Source organism: Thalassophryne amazonica, chromosome 7 (assembly GCF_902500255.1).
Source record: "Thalassophryne amazonica chromosome 7, fThaAma1.1, whole genome shotgun sequence".
Taxonomy (NCBI): domain Eukaryota; kingdom Metazoa; phylum Chordata; class Actinopteri; order Batrachoidiformes; family Batrachoididae; genus Thalassophryne; species Thalassophryne amazonica.
In genome coordinates, this window is record NC_047109.1 from 19614878 (window position 1) to 19633986 (window position 19109).

At 42.2% G+C, this 19109-nt stretch overlaps 1 protein-coding gene across 1 annotated transcript in view; it reads right to left on the reverse strand.

The window, feature by feature from the left end:
• The window catches only part of LOC117513203 (rRNA 2'-O-methyltransferase fibrillarin-like), a 33029-nt gene extending 15049 nt beyond the window's left edge, over positions 1–17980 (reverse strand). Inside the window, 5 exon segments of the mRNA XM_034173500.1 lie at positions 4119–4251; positions 10557–10571; positions 10573–10728; positions 17193–17303; positions 17918–17980. Coding sequence (XP_034029391.1) covers positions 4119–4251; positions 10557–10571; positions 10573–10728; positions 17193–17303; positions 17918–17980 — 478 coding nt within the window.
• Positions 17981–19109: the final 1129 nt, after the last annotated feature.

Genomic DNA, 19109 nt, shown 5'->3' on the forward strand with positions numbered 1-19109 from the left:
AACACCTTTACAGTATTTAGCACAGTGCTTTTATTTTACCTCAAAATATTTTATTTTACAAAATATATGGAGTCATTTTTGAATCGATTAAAGAGTGCAGGATTTACCACAGTCAGTCCACTCATCAGCATTCTGTACACTAGGGATGTGACTCGTACAACTCATGATTCAATTCGATTCCAATTCTTGGTGGTGACGATTCGATTCAGAATCGATTTTCGATTCAAAGAGCGCTGAGAAATAGTTATATTACTTAAAAAATGTTTACGAGGTCTGTTAGAAAAGTATCGGACATTTTTATTTTTTGCAAAAACCTGATGGATTTGAATCACGTGTGCTTGCATGAGACAACCTTGAACCTTCGTGCGCATGCATGAATTTTTTCACGCCTGTCGATTGCATCATTTGCTTGTAAGCAGCATTTGTGTGAGGTCGTGTGTAGTACTCTCGTCGGATTTTCATTGCAAGGAAAATGGCGGAACGACTGGAGCAGCGCTACTGCATCAAATTTTGCCAGAAACTGGGCGACAGCCAGGTGGAAACCATTCGGAAGATTCAGACGGCTTTCGGTGACGATCCTATGGGCATCACACAGATTAAGGAGCGGTACAACCGGTTTAAAGATGGCCGCACAACGGTGGAGAGCGAGCCACGCTCCGGGCGGCCATCGACATGCTGAAATGACCAGATCATTTCCAAAGTGAACGCTGTGGTGATGCGGGACCGTTGTGTGACTATCCGAGAAATTGCGGAAGAGGTGGAAATCAGCACTTTTTCAGCACATTCCACTGTGACAGAAGATTTGGCCATGAAAAGAGTGGTGGTGAAATTCGTGCCGAAGCTAACTGCGGAGCAAAAACACCTCTGTGTTGAAGTCTCACAGGACATGCTGTGACATGCCCACCTCTTCCACAATTTCTCGAATAATCACACGACTGAAAAGTCACCAAAAGCCGTCTGAATCTTCCGAATGGTTTCCACCTGGCTGTCGCCCAGTTTCTGGCAAAATTTGATGCGGCACTGCTCCAGTCGCTCCGTCATGTTCCTTGCAATGAAAATCCGCCGACAGCATTATACACGTCCGCACACAAAGGCTGCTTACCAGCAAATGACGCAATCGACACGCATGAAAAAACTCACGCATGCGCACGAAGGTTCAAGCTTGGCTCATGCAAGCACACGTGATTCAAATCCATCAGGTTTTTGCAAAAAAATAAAAAGGTCCGATACTTGTCTAACAGACCTCGTATGTTTAAGAAAAGGCAGCTTTACAAGGTTAATCAAGTGATTCTAGATGTAAATTTAATTATCTGCTTTGCTCGTTCACAGTTGGCTGGCAATTTAGCGAAGCGCTGGTCAGTAGTCGGCAGATACCGCTGCTCCCCTCTTTTAGCTCCGGGTGATAGCGCAGCATGTGGGCTTGCGGATTTGAAGTGTTTCCGAAGTACTTGACTTTCATTTTGCAGATTTTGCACGCTGCATAAGTCATGTCAAGCTCCTTCTTAGGCAGCAAATAATAAAATCCAAAATGCCTTCAGCACAGATGGTGCTGGCTGAATTACTGTATTTTCTGCACCATAAGGCGCACCGGATTATAAGGCGCTCCCTCAATTGGCGGGTACTTAACCCTTACAAAAGGCGCACACTAAAACATATTGTCTACAAAAAAAAAAAAAAAAAAAAAAGTCACGGAAGCAAAACGGTGTTTATTTGAACTTTTTAACAACTTTGAATTACCGGTATTCAACAATATGGTACTCACATTATTTTTATTATGGTTCTGTCACAAATCCATCGAAGTCCTCATCTTCTGTGTCTGAACTGAACAGCTGGGCAATTTCGCCATCAAACACGCCAGGTTCCCGCTCATCTTCCCTCTCATCATCGCTGTTGTTTTTGCCTTCAGCCGAATGGTGACTGTAGAGACGCTTCACCCGGCTGTTCTTTGTGCAATGACCCATTGCTCGAGTTGGTCTTCTAGCTGTGGCCACCTCGCTTTGTTCCGTGGAAACTCCATTTGGTCTTTTTAACTTGGCGCAGTTCATTTTCTTGTTTCCTCTCGCAGCTGCTCTATTCCCATGAACCACCACGTAACTGATAGCCTGCAGTTTGAATTGTGCCTCGTAAGCATGTCTCTTCGCTGGCGCCATTTTCGGGGGTCCTTAGACAAACAAATGTTTTGCAGGATACCTGTAATATACGGTAACTACCGGAGGAGTGGCGGAGGTAAGTGTACGTATCACGGACTCTTATCTGACTGGTTTATCGCTGGCAGCGTACGTACTTTACGTATTACGTAACGTTCTCCGATTGGTTTATCGCTGCCAGGGTATGTACTCTACGCTGTCAGCGTACGTACTTTACGTATTATGTGCCTGTGTCAGCGGGAAATGGTCCGATATTCGGACGGTCAAAGACAACGTCGGTCGTTTTTACAGATTTTGGAATTCAGTGCGCACATAAGGCGCACCGGATTATAGGGCGCACGGCCGATTTTTGTGAAAATTTAAGGCTTTTAGGTGCGCCTTATGGTGCGGAAAATACAGTAGCTCTTCATCCGCCATGCTAAGCTGCATCTCACGAATGTTTGAAGCACGCCGGACCCTCCCCTCGCAGGGACGCTGTAGTACGGAAGCCGTTGCCTGACAAACAGGACACGCAGTGAGCAAGCAAGAAAATATTTTTAAAAAATGCTTTTTAAAAATCGATTCTTGGACATTTTGGATCGATTCAGAATCGTAATAAGAAACGCGATTCGGACGTGAATCGATTTTTTCTGGCACCCCTACTGTACACAATGAAAATGATCCACCAAGATAAGGAATGAAAATAAAAAAAAAAATTAAGTAATGTTAAATTACTCTGTTTATAGCATGCACCACACCACGCAGTACCGACCTGAACCACTGAGTGGAAACGGGGCTGTCGGCATACGCTGGTTAATTGTCAAGGTGTGACAGCTGCATTAATTTATTAGACGTATGCCAGCATGTGCTAGCCTTTTTAATACGGCCGGCATATGCCGGCTAAACTGTCAAGGTGTGACAGGGCCTTTAGCAGTTGGCACGACAATGGTGGATTTCCAGACTTTCGGGAGTTTGTTCATGCTTAGGCTCAAATTAAAGATGGCAGTCAGAGGCTCGGCAATCAGGACTGCAGCCAATGTCAGAAAAAATGGATCCAAGCCATCAGGACCAGCTCATTTTTTATGAATCCAGCACCTTCAACACACTACAGACCTCAGAGGCACACACAGGTTTGAAATGAAACAATCAATAGGAGGCATCTTACTCCAGTAGGTTCACTATTTAAAGCAGGATGGTGGCTTAGTGAGAGCGGTTTCAACAAGAATTCGGCAACGCAGTCTCATTTGAGAGGGGGCGCTAAAGGGGTACAATATGACATTTCTATAATTCCGGGGACAGAAAAATGGCACTTTCTCTGAGATTTGGGGCAAAATACAAGGAAAGGAAAAAGTGACGCAGTGGAAAGTGGACATGTGTTGCGGTCTGTTTATGATCCAGAGCTCAAACGTGTCGAGGCGGTTTTGCAGAGGAGAGAACAACTACTCTGGTTAGCTGTGTAGGGTAACACAGACATGACATCTCCCATTTGCCTCGTCTTCCTTTCTCCACTGGGAACAGGAAAAAAAAAAAAAACACTGCACTTTTCGCGACTGCAGCCAAAAACAAAACAGTCCACCATTTTCAGCAGGAGCAGAAGTGAGCCAGAAATGTCCCATGCAGTGCCTTAAACTTTTACTTTGAGTTTGACTTTTTTTTTTAGTTCTGTATTATTTATTGCTACTTTTTATATGTACTTTTAACATGTGTTTTTACTTTTTTTTACTGGGAGCGACAGACCACCACACAATTTCCTTCGGGATTAATAAAGTATTTATCCATCTATCTTCTCCCAAATGAAGATAGATGCGCTGCAAAAAATAAATGGACATACTGGATGGTATAAAGAGCAGATACCGATAGCTGCAAAAATGCAGATAATCCACCAGGTCAATAATCAGCCGACCCCTAATGAGGATCTCTGCATTACATCTTTACACAAGCTGGCCAGTCCAACAAGCTATAGCTTAAATGCTGTGGTTCATGTCTACTTACCAACCAACATGCGATATTTGTGGGGGTGACGAGCATCTTCAATAATTGGAATGATGTTGGTTCTCTTCTTTGCTACATTGAGAAGATCACGACCTGATCGATGTGAAAACTCCACAGCATATACCAAGCCCTCCTGTGAAAACCAACAGATACCAAAGCTGAAAAGACAGCTTTAAATGACTATATGCCAACATGTAAAGTGAGATACTTATACTAAGAAAACAAAGGGCAAAAGGCAAATCTGACACTTTAATAATTAAGAATAATTAAGCTGTCTTTAAACATGCAAGGGCTATTAAACTGGCCTGGACAAGTAAAAATAATCAGAAGCCAAATTAACAAATTTTGTTGGTTAATATACTACCTCAAAAATCTCATGGTGAAAGTTATCGTTGACATTGTTAAGACCATTTATGACACTGATAATGATAATGCAACATAAAAACGCAAGCATGTCCATTCCAAGAGCAATGAACTTAAGTCAACAATATTCAACACTGGAATTTAAATATGAAAAACATCCTGAATCAGTGATTTATTTATATTTCCAAAAGTTTGTATGGATTTGTTATTTACAACCACAATACAATATAGAAATTATGTGTTTGTGTGTTCAACCCCCACAGGGATCTTTACCTTTTCTTTGACTTCTATTTCATCGCAGACAGAATGAACATAAGATATTTCATGTCTTGTGTGGTCAACTTGATTTCATTTGCTCCTGTAGATTATTTCCAGCATATAAAATTTAAAACTTTCAAAAATAAATAAATAAATAAATAAATAAATGGGGGAGGGAAATGTATTCTAAATATATTTCCAAATCACTGAATGTGTCTTGGACATTACATGAGTCATTAAGAAATATGAACAGTACGTTACTGTGTGGTAAATCTGTTTCAGACAGGCAGTTCCAAAACTAAGTGACCATACTGGAAGGAGACTAGTGAGGGAAGCCACCAAGGACCAACTGAAAGAATCATCAGCTTCTTGGATGTGAGTGCAGAAACTAGAAGTGATGCAACTTTTTCCCCCCACCATTTTACATATTGTTCCAACATTTTCTGATTTGGGGCTGTATATGTTGCATTTATGAAATTAAAGAACTACTACAAACTCATAACACCCAGTTTACACCAGGTGAAATGAACTGCATTTATATAGCGATTTTCCATCTGCATCAGACGCTCAAGCGCTTTACAATTATGCCTCACAATCACCCCAATGTCAGGGTGCTGCCATACAAGGCGTTCACTACACACCGGGAGCAATAGGGGATTAAAGGCCTTGCCCAAGGGCCCTTAGTAATTTTCCAGTCAGGCGGAGATTTGAACACATGATCTTCTGGACTCAAGCCCAACCCCTTAACCACTAGACCATCACCTCCCCTCCTTTGTCGGGTGCCTGACAGAGTTGCAATTGAAAAACGGCCTCTGCTCGCCGTCACTCTGACTCCAACTGGGGCTGCAGGCTGGTCACAATGGGGTATCCATAGTCGGAAAAAAGATCCCTCTTGGTCTCCATCACTCCCCCTCGGTCTTCAACAGGTGTGTGAGTGTACTGAACTGTTTCAAACACTCACACAACTTGTGTGACCAGTTAACAGATACATGGGTCTCATACCAGTCTTAATAAACTCTCACATACCTCAACTCACTCTCACCTTGATCCTGTGGGTCATAATAGACTCCATTGCCTCTGCATGGGGTTGCATCAATGATGGCGGATATTAACATTTTTCACTCTCACAATTCAGTCACAATGCAAGCTTGGTGTAAAGGCAAATAACAGATCAGAACGGAGACCAGCCAAGACTTGTGAGAGATGCTTGTATATCTTGTATTGGTCTCCATCCGGCGTAAACGGAGCATAAGAAAGCACTGTCCTCTAACAGCCTGTCCTTTAACCCCTAACAAGCTGCTAAAGGACAGTGTTCTCATGTGATTTCTGCTTCTGAACAGTTTCTCCAGATCAGGTTTGTATTTTAAATGTGGAATTTTTATTAAACATTCATATATCCACATTTTGTTTATTGAATTTTGGTAATTGTTTTGTCTGTGACAAGGCTTAAAACATAAATTGACTTCAATGTCATAAATTTAAAATAACAGACTCCAGCAACTGCTTCTTGTGATACATTGCTTGCACGTCGGACACACGCACATGGTGTTAACAGATCGGTGCCTTTGGTACTGACCCGTTCAACAAACATGTCACCAGACGTTCTGGCTAAACTCCTTCCTCTCTCCTCTGGCCTAGTTCAAAAATAATGAAGTCAAAGTGTGACATAACCATCAAAATTTAAAAGTGGTCTTTTTTTGTGAAATGTTATTTTAGGTATGGTTATATATATGGTTATATATCAGAGTTTCAATATTTCTATTGGTCTTGGTTCAGCCATTGGTAGAAATTATCAGTACATATATACTATAATGTGCTAGAGCGTAACACTTGCGACAACATTTGGAGGTATCTTCTTTAGTCTGCAGAAGCCTGAAACAAAGAAATTCTGTCCATTAGTTCCTGGTATTATTGAACAAGTAATATTCTATTGAAGCAGAGTAGGAGATATAGCTGAGGTTTTGACACATATAAATCAAGGACTTACTCTCAGCGTTACGCTTGCAAAAGTTTTACCTTTGCTTTAGAAATATGTTTTTTCTAGGAAATGACATTTCTACCTTTACAAAAATGTATTACTGTGTTAGTATGAAGCGCAAACAAACAAACTGACAAAATACAAGGTTATTTCTTCAACATTCAACTTTAAATGATAATTAAAAAAGTGCTATTTTTGGGGTAAATTTCGTGCGTATCTCCGGAACCGTGTGGAATTTTTCCATGACATTTTCAGTACCTGTCAAAGAGACTATAGGCAACTCACAGATAAATCTGGATGGGCTAAATGAAATAATGGCTTGTTCATGACAAATGCAATGCAACTCGGCAGTTAGGCTTCATTATTTTTTGAACTAGGCCCTCTCTGTCTCACATGCAGCACCGACAGACCCATCCTCCCACAGTGAAGCGTAATGTCTGAGCCATAGGTCTGTGTCCAAAAACAAAGTTCTCGCATTCGAGAAGATATTCCATGTGTCTGGTTGCTTGCAAAGGCTCTCCAGTGATGTCATAGAGTCATTAGTCACCATCTGAAAACCTCTGGAATTTTCAACTTAAAATATGCTGCCACTCAGGGAGGAGGGAAGTGACAAAAAACAGATTTGATCTCCAGAGAGCTGACGTGGAGGTGTTAAAGAGCCAGATGTGACTCCAGAGCCATGGGTTAAATAGTCCCATTCTTGTGTTTTTGTTCTCAAGCCTTCTTGTGTTCTGATTACCAAGATAACCCACTAACTTATCCACTATAAGCTAACTTGTGGGGGTGGGGGAGGTAATACAATGACAAGAATAAAAAAGTGGGACCATCCATCACAATTATAGACGGGTATCGAAAACCGGTTCCTGCTAAGAATTGATAAATTATTTGATCCACCAACATCAACAGCCTTTTTACTTAACAATTCCATTATCAGTTATTCTTTAATTCACATTACGCCAGAGCCAACTGGTGGTCAGAGGATAGCTCCGACCACTCGCCATGACGAAAACATGTTTGTTTTTGTCTCACGCATGTTCCGCTGAGGAAAAGAGATTAGCCGCACAATCAATGGGAAGGAGTCGGACGTTTCAGCCAGAGGTAACAACAAATGAGTAAATTAAGTACTTTATGCATTTTTTTTGTTTGTTTTTTTTGTTTCTTGAGGCATTTTGTGAATGCAGAAACACGTTCCTGTGATATAAATCAAAATGCACCCTCGCGCACGCTCCGCTGAGGAAACGAGATTAGCTGCATAATCAATCGGGTTGGGTATCGAGAACCGGTTCTTTTCGGGTATCATTAAGAATTGATTCAATAAACCGACGTCAATAACCTTTTTGCTTAACGATTCCCTTATCGGTCCTTCAGAGTAGCCGTTGTTTTTGAGGGCGTTTGTCTGGAAAATGATCATTTCGCTACGTTGATTACAAACCCTGCAGCAGCTCTAATCAACCGTTTCTGCAGTGCGACTCCACTTTGAAGCATGAACCAATGAAGCAGTGCTTCGGTCCGCTGGCTCAATGGTTCTTTGATTCGCTGCTCTTGAAAAGCGGGAAGTCCGCATCTAAACCCCTCTCAAAGCCATTAAAATGTCAATTGTGAGTCACTTTTGTGTGGATTAAAGTCACTAACTGGGACTCTTGTCTTGTTGCAGTCAAGAAACAAGAATCGTCCTCCGTTCCACTGGCACAGTTCCAAATGCTGCGCAGCTCTCTGCCAAGACAGAGTCTGGTTAGAATTAATAACTTCAAAATGAATTGCCGCTTTAAATAAAATGACACCTCTTTCCAAACGCTGTAATACAGAAACTACAATTGACTAAAATGTTTTTTTCCTCCCAAAATGAGACGTCCTGCATCTTTATGAAGTACATCCTGACGTGCAGCGCAGCCGGCTGGAGGAGCTCACCTCAGATGTATGGAAAGACATTCATGCCAATAATGTCTGAAAGGAAATGCTTTTGACAAAAACTACAGATTTTGTTTATTTCTATAATGTCCAGAGTAGGCATGGGCCAGTATGAGATTTGGGTGGTATGATAACCATGGGCAAAAATACCGTGGTTTCGTGGTATTTATGTATATCTTTAAAATGTGCTTTAACAACATTATGGCTATTTGCATATGAAACACTAGTGATTCAGGCGCACTAATTGATGCGATGTCTACCACTGTGAGCACTATACCAATGATAACGTTTGAGAAAATGATAGTCTCTCTTTTAGAGATGTAGCATCTGACCCGTGGGAAACATGACTTACTTGCTTAGGGAGAAACGTGGCTGGAATAAGGTCTGGAAGTCCGGATGCTCAATACTTCACCAAATGTCCTTGGAATAGATGTATTTGTCCTTCATGACATGTTTGTGAGAGAAATTTGGTCAACCACAAGCATGACTCGAGTCCACCGCTTGTACTTCTCAGTGGTTTCGATGATGGGATACTTACCTCCTTCCATATAATCTTTTGCGTGTATCTCGAATCACTCCGGGTCCGACACAGTCCATAGCTACGGTGCTTTGTTGCCGCCATTTTGGCTTGAAGGGCTATTCCGCAGAAAAAAAAACGAAAAAGCCGACTTGGTCCTTTTAGACGGAGGGAAAAGTTCAGTGCAGGCTTCACCTCCTTCAACCATGATGCAGAGCTAGCTAACACTAGCTGCCTCTTTGTAAACAGAGACAGAGGTGTGCACCAGGGGGAAGGGCGGCAGCGGCTGCCTCCGCTCTGCCTGTCAAGAATTCTCATAACCCGCTCATACCGTAGGAACAGTATGACAGAACATTTAGTGGTTTTGATACTGTGAAACCAGTTATCGACCCATGTCTAGTCCAGAGTTTAAGGATCCAGTGACCAATTTCATATTTATTTACTTTAACACTCAAAATGTTGTCGACATAGAAAACATGTAAAACCTACTTTTAGTAGACAGAAATTCATAAGAGATATCGATAAAGGAATCGATAGATAAAATCTTATCAATACCCATCCCTAATAATCAATGGGTCCAAGTCTGACAATTTACCCAGACTGACAAATATGAGTAAATAAGTAATTTGACACTTTTTTGCGGTTTCTTGGGCATTTTGTGAACGCAGAAATGCACTCCGACCTCAAAACATGCTGTGGTGTTTAATGGCAGCCAGTATCCTTATTGTTGCATTACTGCCACCTTCTGCATCAGTCTGTAATACTGTAAGTATTTAAAAGCAACACTTCCTCCTCCCACTTTAACCAGGTTTGTCCCATTGAGATCAAGACCTCTTTTACAAGGAAAACCTGGACAATTATAAAGTTTCCAATTCACCTAACCTGCTGATTGTATGTCTAAATATTTCCAACAGAAACTTCTTTCTGACCTATTCTTAACTCAGAGGAAGCTCTTGCTTTTCTCTGGAATATGTAGTTACAATACATGAGAACATCCTCATCAAACAATGTCCTACATAAGGTCTTGCCGACCCCTTAGATGAACCTGTCCCAGAAATCTAGGTACAGTGACCACATACAGATTTTATTTATGTCAACAGATCAAAGATCCAGTGACCACTTTCATATTATTTGCTTTAAGACAATAAAATGTTGACACAGAAAACCTGTAAAGCCTACTTTTGTACACCGAAAATCAGAGGTGGACATGATGAAGGAAACAAAATCGGATAAGGGGAATCGAGAGATAAAATCTTATCAATACCCATCCCTAATCATGATCTACTATCAGTTTCCAAAAGTATGGGGCAGAGCACAATATTTCTGGTGCTCTGACTCTTTCTTCAGGTTGTATTTAATAATTTGTAATGTGCACTGGGTGATGACTGAAGAGAACCAGAGTGTCAGTACTTACCGGCCCAACGATGTCGGGACACGTGGGACACTGTGGTTCCAGAGGCAGCTCCGAGGTACATCACTTTGGCCCCAGGCTTGATGTGGATCTGGTCTATGCCTCCTAAGATTGCTGCTGCCAGCTTGGAGCGGAATGGATTCCAGGCTCTATATTCCATCTTGGTATCACCCTCCTAATGAAGAGAGAGAGAGAGTTTGTCCAAACACTTCACAGACCACAGCCACTCTACTCCAATCACCACACGGATAGACTGGAAAACCTCCAAGGTCCGGGGATTTACAGCCAATTCAAGCAACACCATTGATGGGACATATTAGATGGTGTAGAAAATACTGCAGTTGACATTTGTGAAGGTAAATGCACAGTCTAAAATGTTACAGGCCAATCCAAAACCTTTATGGACAGAGCATCTGTAGCATTGCTTCTGTTCACTGCCAAAACGGAATTGAAATTAAACAATCCAGCTGCTGTTATGGCATTGGCTTTCAGCTTTGATTCAAGTTTTTATTCACGAGTTATCAAAAATATATGAACCATTTAGGAAGTATAGCATTTTTTATACACAGCCCCTCCATAATCAAAACTTTTCATTTTGATAATTGTAAAATGGTAGGTATTTTATGTACTGAACAAAGTCAGGATCAGACTGGAATGAGCTAAGGCCATACATTTTAATGCTACCCAAGCTAGGTCATTACTTTCTTTACAGATGCATGAAGCTCAGACGCCATCACTATCAAAACCCACAAAGCTTAGTTCACACTATTTAAAAGCACACCATTATGTCCACCACAGCACACTAATAATTCTACAGCACGACAGTATCAGATCACACAGATGAATTCATTGTTTACTATGTCTCCTTCAATTGATTTCTCATGCTGCAAACAATAACTGAATATAGATTTTTATAATTTCACTTCAGTATGAGTGCAGTATAAATAACTGCACCACACTTAAAAATTTCAGTGCTTGTAAACATTTTAATTGACATGAATAGAATTATTGGACACGCAGCTGAGTACTGGATGTTCAGCCACTGACTGGTACAAGTGGAGTGGGCTTCGGGCTGACTGCGCCTCTACTGGGGACAATAAACTTTGAGTTAGTAACAGTGTCATTTTTTCTCCCAGAAATTCCTCGGATCCAAGGAAAGTGATGTGAACACACAGATCAGTGTCCACGGACTTATAAAACTTGCACAATGTCATAAACAGGGCTGTGAAATGAAAATTGTAAAATCCGAGGAAAATCCACAGGGGGTCTGGGGGGCACAGCTCCCCAGGAGCTGGGGTCTAGGGCCATGTGGGGCCCACAAACCAAATTAAATTTTCATCTACTGATACATTTTCAACATCTCCTGGAAGAACAAATCTCAAAATTAGCGCATATTTAAATGATCCTAGATTCAACCTTTCATTTGAACCTCAATGATGATGTGAAATAACAATACAACGTGGAAGTAGGACCTGTAATGATTTTCCTTTTAATTGTAAACCAAATTATGCATTAACTCAGAACAATTAAACTACATGAATTCATGAAGACTGAAAGACTGTTACAGCATTTCAAAAACCACAGCTAAAGATTGTAGAATATTTTAAAAATCAGGGTAAATATCAATAAGATACCTTATAGTAAAAAGCCACACATTCTTGTGGTAAATTCCGTAAATCCACTCAAAACCAGTGTTTTTTTCCCCATGAAAAAAGTCATTAATAAAAACTAATTTACATTGTGTAAATTCATGTAGCCTAAATTCATTCAAAGCCACGTCTTTTTTCAATGAAAGAAAGTCTAGATTAATGAAAGAAAAAAAAAGGCACATAATCTTTTCTGAAATTCTGTTTGAACAGCACAATGTTTATTTTCCAGAGAGAGAAAAAATTCTTACCAGTTCGCTTTTCCTGTTATCTTTCAGGTGTGTTCATGAAGCCTGCAACAATTCCACGGATTCTTGTCCTTATCAGAACAGCACAATGTTTATTTTCCAGAGAGAAAAAAATTCTTACCAGTTCGCTTTTCCTGTTTATCTTTCAGGTGTGTTCATGAAGCCTGCAACAATTCCACAGATTCTTGTCCTTAGACTTTTTCAAACCGTCTTTCTCGCCATCTTCTCTCTGTGTGATGTCGCTCCGTGACACAGACATGCTGCAAAATTCTTCTTTTAAAAACTTGAAAGTTGTAAAAGTTTGCGATGTCCACATGCTACGTTTAGCTAAAGCCCCGTTTACACAGACGGTTTTGTCGGCGGGTAGTACGTACGAGGTCTATTAGAAAAGTATCCGACCTTATTTTTTCAAAAACCATATGGATTTGAATCACGTGTGATTACATCAGACATGCTTGAACCCTCGTGGGCATGCGAGAGTTTTTTCACGCCTGTCGGTTACGTCATTCGCCTGTGGGCAGTCTTTGAGTGAGGAGTGGCCCACCCTCTCGTCGATTTTTTCATTGTTAAGGAATGGCTCAGAGACTGCTGCTTTGTTTGATCAAAATTTTTTCAAAACTGTAAGGCACAACTGAGTGGACACCATTCGATAAATTCAGCTGGTTTTCGGTAAAAATTTTAACAGCTGATGAGAGATTTTCATCTGGTAGTGTCGCTGTAAGGACAGCCCACGGTGCCTGACGGCGATCTGCGCTTCGAGGCGGCAGCGTCTCGCCGTTTCAAGTTGAAAACGTCCACATTTCAGGCTCTGTTGACCCAGGAAGTCGTCAGAGAACAGAGAACTTTCAGAAGAAGTCGGCATGAGGAGTTTATTCGACATTCCATTGTTAACAGACATTTTGTAATGAAAGAACGTGCGGGCAGATTCGCATGTCGGGCCGGACCCGACCGCGGGGGGTCGCGACAGGAAAAACACCTCCGTTGGAAACCTTAACGGGCAAGTTGGAACATGCCCAAGCTGTTAATTTCTCAGTTACTCACTTGTTGAAAGCCACCAAAAGCCACCTGAATTTTACAAATGGTTTTCAACACGGAGGTGTTTTCCTGTCGCGGCGCACACAGATTCGCCGAGATGCGCGTACGTCTTTCATTAAAAAATGTCCTTAAACAGTGGAATGTTCACATAAAGTCCTCATGCTGGCCTCTTCTGAATCTTCTCTGTTCTCTCACGACGTCCTGGGTGAATTAAGCCTTAAATTAGGATGTTTTCAGGTCGAAACAGGCCGACGACGTCCCGCTCCGTGGGAAGTCCTTACACCGACAGAAACACCCCATAATCTCTCATCAGCCGTTAAACTTTTCACCGAAAACCAGCTTAATTTCTCGAATAGTGTCCACTCGGATATTCCTCACAGGTCCAGAAAAAATTTTGAGAAAGCAACGCGCCGTCTTGAGCAGCGTGTGAAACAAAGGAATTCAGCCGAGAGGGCGGGACCAGATCTCCCAAGGCTGCCCACAGGGAAATGACGTCACCGACACGCGTGAAAAAACTCACGCATGCGCACGAGGGTTAAGCATGATTGGTGTAATCGCACGTCATTCAAATCCATATAGTTTTTTTTTTAAATAAAAAGGTAGGATACTTTTCTGATAGCCCTCGTAGACTGAAGTTTGCGGTAGTTCCGGCTGTTTTCGCGGTGGAAAGGGGTGGAGCATTTCGCCGGCGTTTTGACCGCCATGCTATCCGCAAATAGGCGGATAAAACGCCGCTAAAGCCGCCGAATAAAGCGGCGTTTTGACGCCGTAGCATCCGGCACACGTCAGGCAACGGGGGTTAATACCCAGTTCTATCCTTTACAATCGCAGGTTAAGATGCGCGTGAGAATGACGGTGCTCTGCTGCCGCCGATAATGCCCTGTGTACCTCTGGTTTTTATCCAGGCAAATCCTGCGTTACTCCAGGATCATTTGCATATAGGCACCGCCCCAGAGTATAATAGGCTGAAGCAGCAGGAATACATGCCTCTGTCACTGCAGGGGGAGGGAGATCATCCTCAGCCTTTTCTTCTCCTTCCTTTCCCCCTCCTCAACGTGTTGCTCCGTCTCCACCACAGGCCTCCCTTCTGCTTCTGAACCAGACCTCTTGGTTTCCTCCTTCTTTAAGTCCTTGCCGCTGCCAATTTTCTTTTAGGAGGCATACTGGAGCTTCTCTGTAAAAATATCTGGAGGTGGCCGTGAGTGAGAGGCCTGCATGCAGTGCGCTAGCGTTTTTATACTGACCGCCGCCTAACGGCCGTTTCGTACACCATTTTAACCAGGAGGTGGCGTTTAGAACGGCGTACTGTCCGCTAGCGCCGCCGTTTTGTCTGCCTTTGTCGTCGGTTAAAACGTTGTTGTGTACGCCGATGTGGGCTCTATCTCCATTTTATACACCGTTGATTAGGGATACAACGGCAGTGTAAACTGCAGCACTACAGGAAGGGACAGGATGAAACGGCGATTAAAAAGTATCAAACGCCGTTGTTCGCGTCGTCTGTCCTCACGCGAATTCTCCGGGAGCACTCCTGGAATTATTCGATGTTGAATAATTTTTTCGACGATTCCCGTGAAGCCGGAACTAAGCCACACCCCCTAGCCCCAGCGTTAACCACGGCATTTGATCCCTAAGATGGTGCGAAGGAGCCAAAAACTCTTCCGGGGCGCTTCCGGGAGCTCTTACCGTCTATGTGTAAACGGGACTTAAGCTTCGCACAGGAGCCGCACAGTGTCACCGCAGCAACCAACCAGTCCCACTTTACGACAACTGTCGTAACAGCCAGGCTTTGAGTGGCATTTTTCCTCTGTGAATCTCCACGGATCCGAGGAAACTGATATGTATCTGTAACACACAGATCAGTGTCCGCGGACTTATAAAACTTGCATGATGTCGTAAAAAAATACCGCTTTGCGATAAGCATTTTAAAAACTCAGTAATGACCACGATTAAAGAGTACAACACTAACACCCCCCACCCTGCCCATGATGAAATCTGCGGAGTTTTCACAGCCCTGCATAAAAAAAGAACGCTTTGCGATAGACATGTTAAAAACTCAGTGACTATCATGATTACAGAGTAAAACACTAACACCAACAGTGCTTCGATCCGCTGTTTCATTGGATCTTTGCTTCACTCTGCTTCAGAAGCGGCAACTCCGCTTCTCATCCCCTCTCAAAGCCATTAAAATATGTCAATTGTGAGTCACTTTAGTGTGGATTAAAGTGACTAACTGGGATTCCTGTTTGTTGCGAGAAAGAAACAAGAATTGTCCTCCGTTCCGTTGCTCCAAATGCTGCACCGCCAAGTCAAGTTAGAAAGAGAGTGCGCTTGGAATTAATAACTTCAAAGCGAATCACCCTTTAAATCAAATGACACCTCTTTCCAAACACTGTAATACAAACAAACTGCAATCAATCAAAATGTTTTTTTTCCCTAGCAAAATGAGACATCTTGGCTGACGTGCAGCAGCTCAAGACTGTATGGCTGCAAGCCTGCAGACTCCAGCCAGCTGAACTCAGATGTATGGAGTGACATCCATGCCATTAATGTCTGAAAGGAAATGCTTTTGACAAAATCTACAGATTTTATTTTATCTATGTCCAGAGATCAAGGATCTAGTGACCAATTTCATATTATTTTCTTATGACTCAAAATGTTGACACAGAAAACCTGTAAAGCCTACTTTAGCACACAGAAAATTCACCGGAGGTATAGATAAGGGAATCTATAAGGAATCGGATTGATAAGTGGAATTGATAATGGTATAGACAGATAAAATGCGATAAGCTGCAATTTACGTATGATCCGACTAGTCGAGTATCGCAAAAAATCGTTGACTAGTCGACTACCAAAATAGTTGTTTGTGGCAGCTCTACTTAACATAATAAGCAGACATCGTCTAAGCAGACCACATAACGGCTAGGTAGCTAGTTTGCCCAATAACGCCACTTAAAACATCCCCACTTGGCAGGAAAAAATGATCAACCCCCACAACATCCATCCCCTATAAAACAGAAAACCCTCTGTAAATAGGAAACTCACCCTCTTCACCAACGCATTCTACTTTAACAGTAGCGTTGTCTGTGCCAAAAATAACTCTGGTCCTCCACTAATGTGACCGAACCTAACAGTGCACTGGGGTGCCCAAATCGAAGTCTGACCTAAATAACATAATACAGATACAACAACTAATGGGAATTTACAACAACAGATTTGCATAGATCTCAAAAATGACCCAGGCAATTGGCAAAAAAGTGGAAATCCGGCAAAAAGCAGAGATTTTTTTTTTTTTTTAATCCCTGAATGACTTAAATCAATGGTTACTTCATAAGACGCAGATGAGGATCATTTGGACAGCTACAGCATTTTGGACATGTAGTGTTTCTCTGGACATGATGCAGCACATAGGCTGCCTCAGTATTGAGGATCACAGCATCTGGAGAAGAACAAGGACACACTCGTATTTCACTTGGCTGCAGCAGATAGTTACTGTGAGGAGGTGGGGATGGACCGGATATCTGCCTGGGTGGTTGCCATCCAGGAGCTACACATGGTCCCAGAACTGAACCGAAGTTCCAGCACATTTCAAAAAGTTATGTGGGTTTAAAAGATCTAAGTCATTATGCAGACTACCCGGGTTACCTGACCAAGGATTTCTCAGGACTTTGGGAATGTGTGTAGTGAAGCACTAGCTCCTCTGTCAGTCTCACCTCCACACTGATCCTCTTCTCGCCGTACACACTCTCTCCTACCACCATGTTCCTGGTCACGAGGGCATCCTCCTTCCCTCTGCAGATGAATACTCCTGCACACAGACCAACCTATGAATGTCAGCTTCTACAGTTCATCCAGTAACCACAAACATGGGTCATATGTCACCCACTGCCTGACTCTTGCCCCTTAACTGGGATGTCACTGTGTCTGCCACAGCGCTTACTCTGCCTACGTCAAAAAATCACCCTAAAAAGCTGGGAGTTCGGGGGCCGCTTAGGCAGAGCCCCGGCGGGGAGCCCATGGATGCAAAGCTCCCCCGAAGCAGAGATGGGACAAAGTCATTGTCAAGTCATTCTCAAGTCATCAATCTGCACGTCCGAAGTCAAGTCTCAAGTCAGCTTGCAAACAATTGGTGGCCATTATGACTTGAGACTTGCTGATTCATGACTTGAGAGTGACTTGATGGTGACTTCGTCCCACCTCTGTCCTGAAGCTTTTGCATCATGAGCTTATAAAGTGCCTTCTTTGTCAGTCTAAATATACTAAATAGCTCTGGAATTAACATGATATTTTTACCTTTAACATACCATGTTTCCAAAAAAATGAACAATCAGGTACTTGATTAAAGAAGGCTCAGACAGTACATCAACTCTTCTTTATTCATCTTGGCCCAGCTGTTGCATGCTGAGTCAAAGCTGAATGTTTCTGCCTCATCTCCTACAATAGAAATCATAAGGAGCTTGTCCAGGGTTTCTTCTTTCAGTCTGTTCTGTTTCTGCTTCATAATGGAAAAGCTCATTCACAGTCTGAATGCTGAAAGGTACATTCAGGTTTTGAAGCAACACATGCTGCCATCCAAGCAAACGTCTTTTTCAGGGACGTCCCTGCTTATTTCAAGCAAGACAATGCCAAGCCACATTCTGCACGTTACAACAGAATGGCTTCGTAGTAAAAGTGCAGGTACTCGACTGGCCTGCCTGCAGTCCAGACCTGTCACCCATTGAAAATGTGTGGCGCATTATGATTCGCAAAATACGACAACAGAGACCCCGGACTGTTGAACAACTGAAGTCGTACATCAAGCAATGGGAAAGAATTCCACCTACAAAGTTTCAACAATTAGTGTCCTCAGTTCCCAAACAGTGTTGTTAGAAGGAAAGATGATGTAACACAGTGATAAACATACCACTGTAACAGCTATTTTTGAAACGTGTTGCAGGCATCCATTTCAAAATGAGCAAATATTTGCACAAAAGCAATAAAGTCTATCAGTTTGAACATTAAATATCTTGTCTTTGTGGTGTATTTAATTGAATACGTTGAAGAGGATTTGCAAATCACTGTATTCTGTTTTTATTTACATTTTACACAACGTCCCAACTTCATTGGAATTGGGGTTGCAATATAAATTTGAAACAAGCATTAGACAAAACAGTAAAAAGGTTACTTGGCTTTTAAAGTATTTTTTTTGTGGCAAGGAAACTTCAGCTCTTGAAACTCTCAGCTATTTTAAAAGTCTAATTTGTTGAAAAGTTTTGATCTGAGCCACTGCTGAAAATCAATTCAAGAGACCAGTAGAACCTAATGGGACCAGTTCCCAGTTCAGAGTGCTCTCTCCTCACACCCAAAACTTGTGAGGGAACAGTTTTCAAACCAGTGGATACATCCGGTAGCAACAAACAGCACATCATGGTTGTTTTGTTGAACTGTCATGAATCAGTACGGTTGCTCAGACATCTCTCTTACCTTAGCAAAGTATGATATAAATTAGAACTCATGTTGAGAGTTCATTCACTGTAACATTTTAAAATGGTAGTGCCACTGCCTTGTAGACCAGTTTCATCAAAATATCTTTAAGTTACGCTGGCTTTGTCCTAAAAGTGGACAGAGGAGATGCAGGCTGACAAAACGCA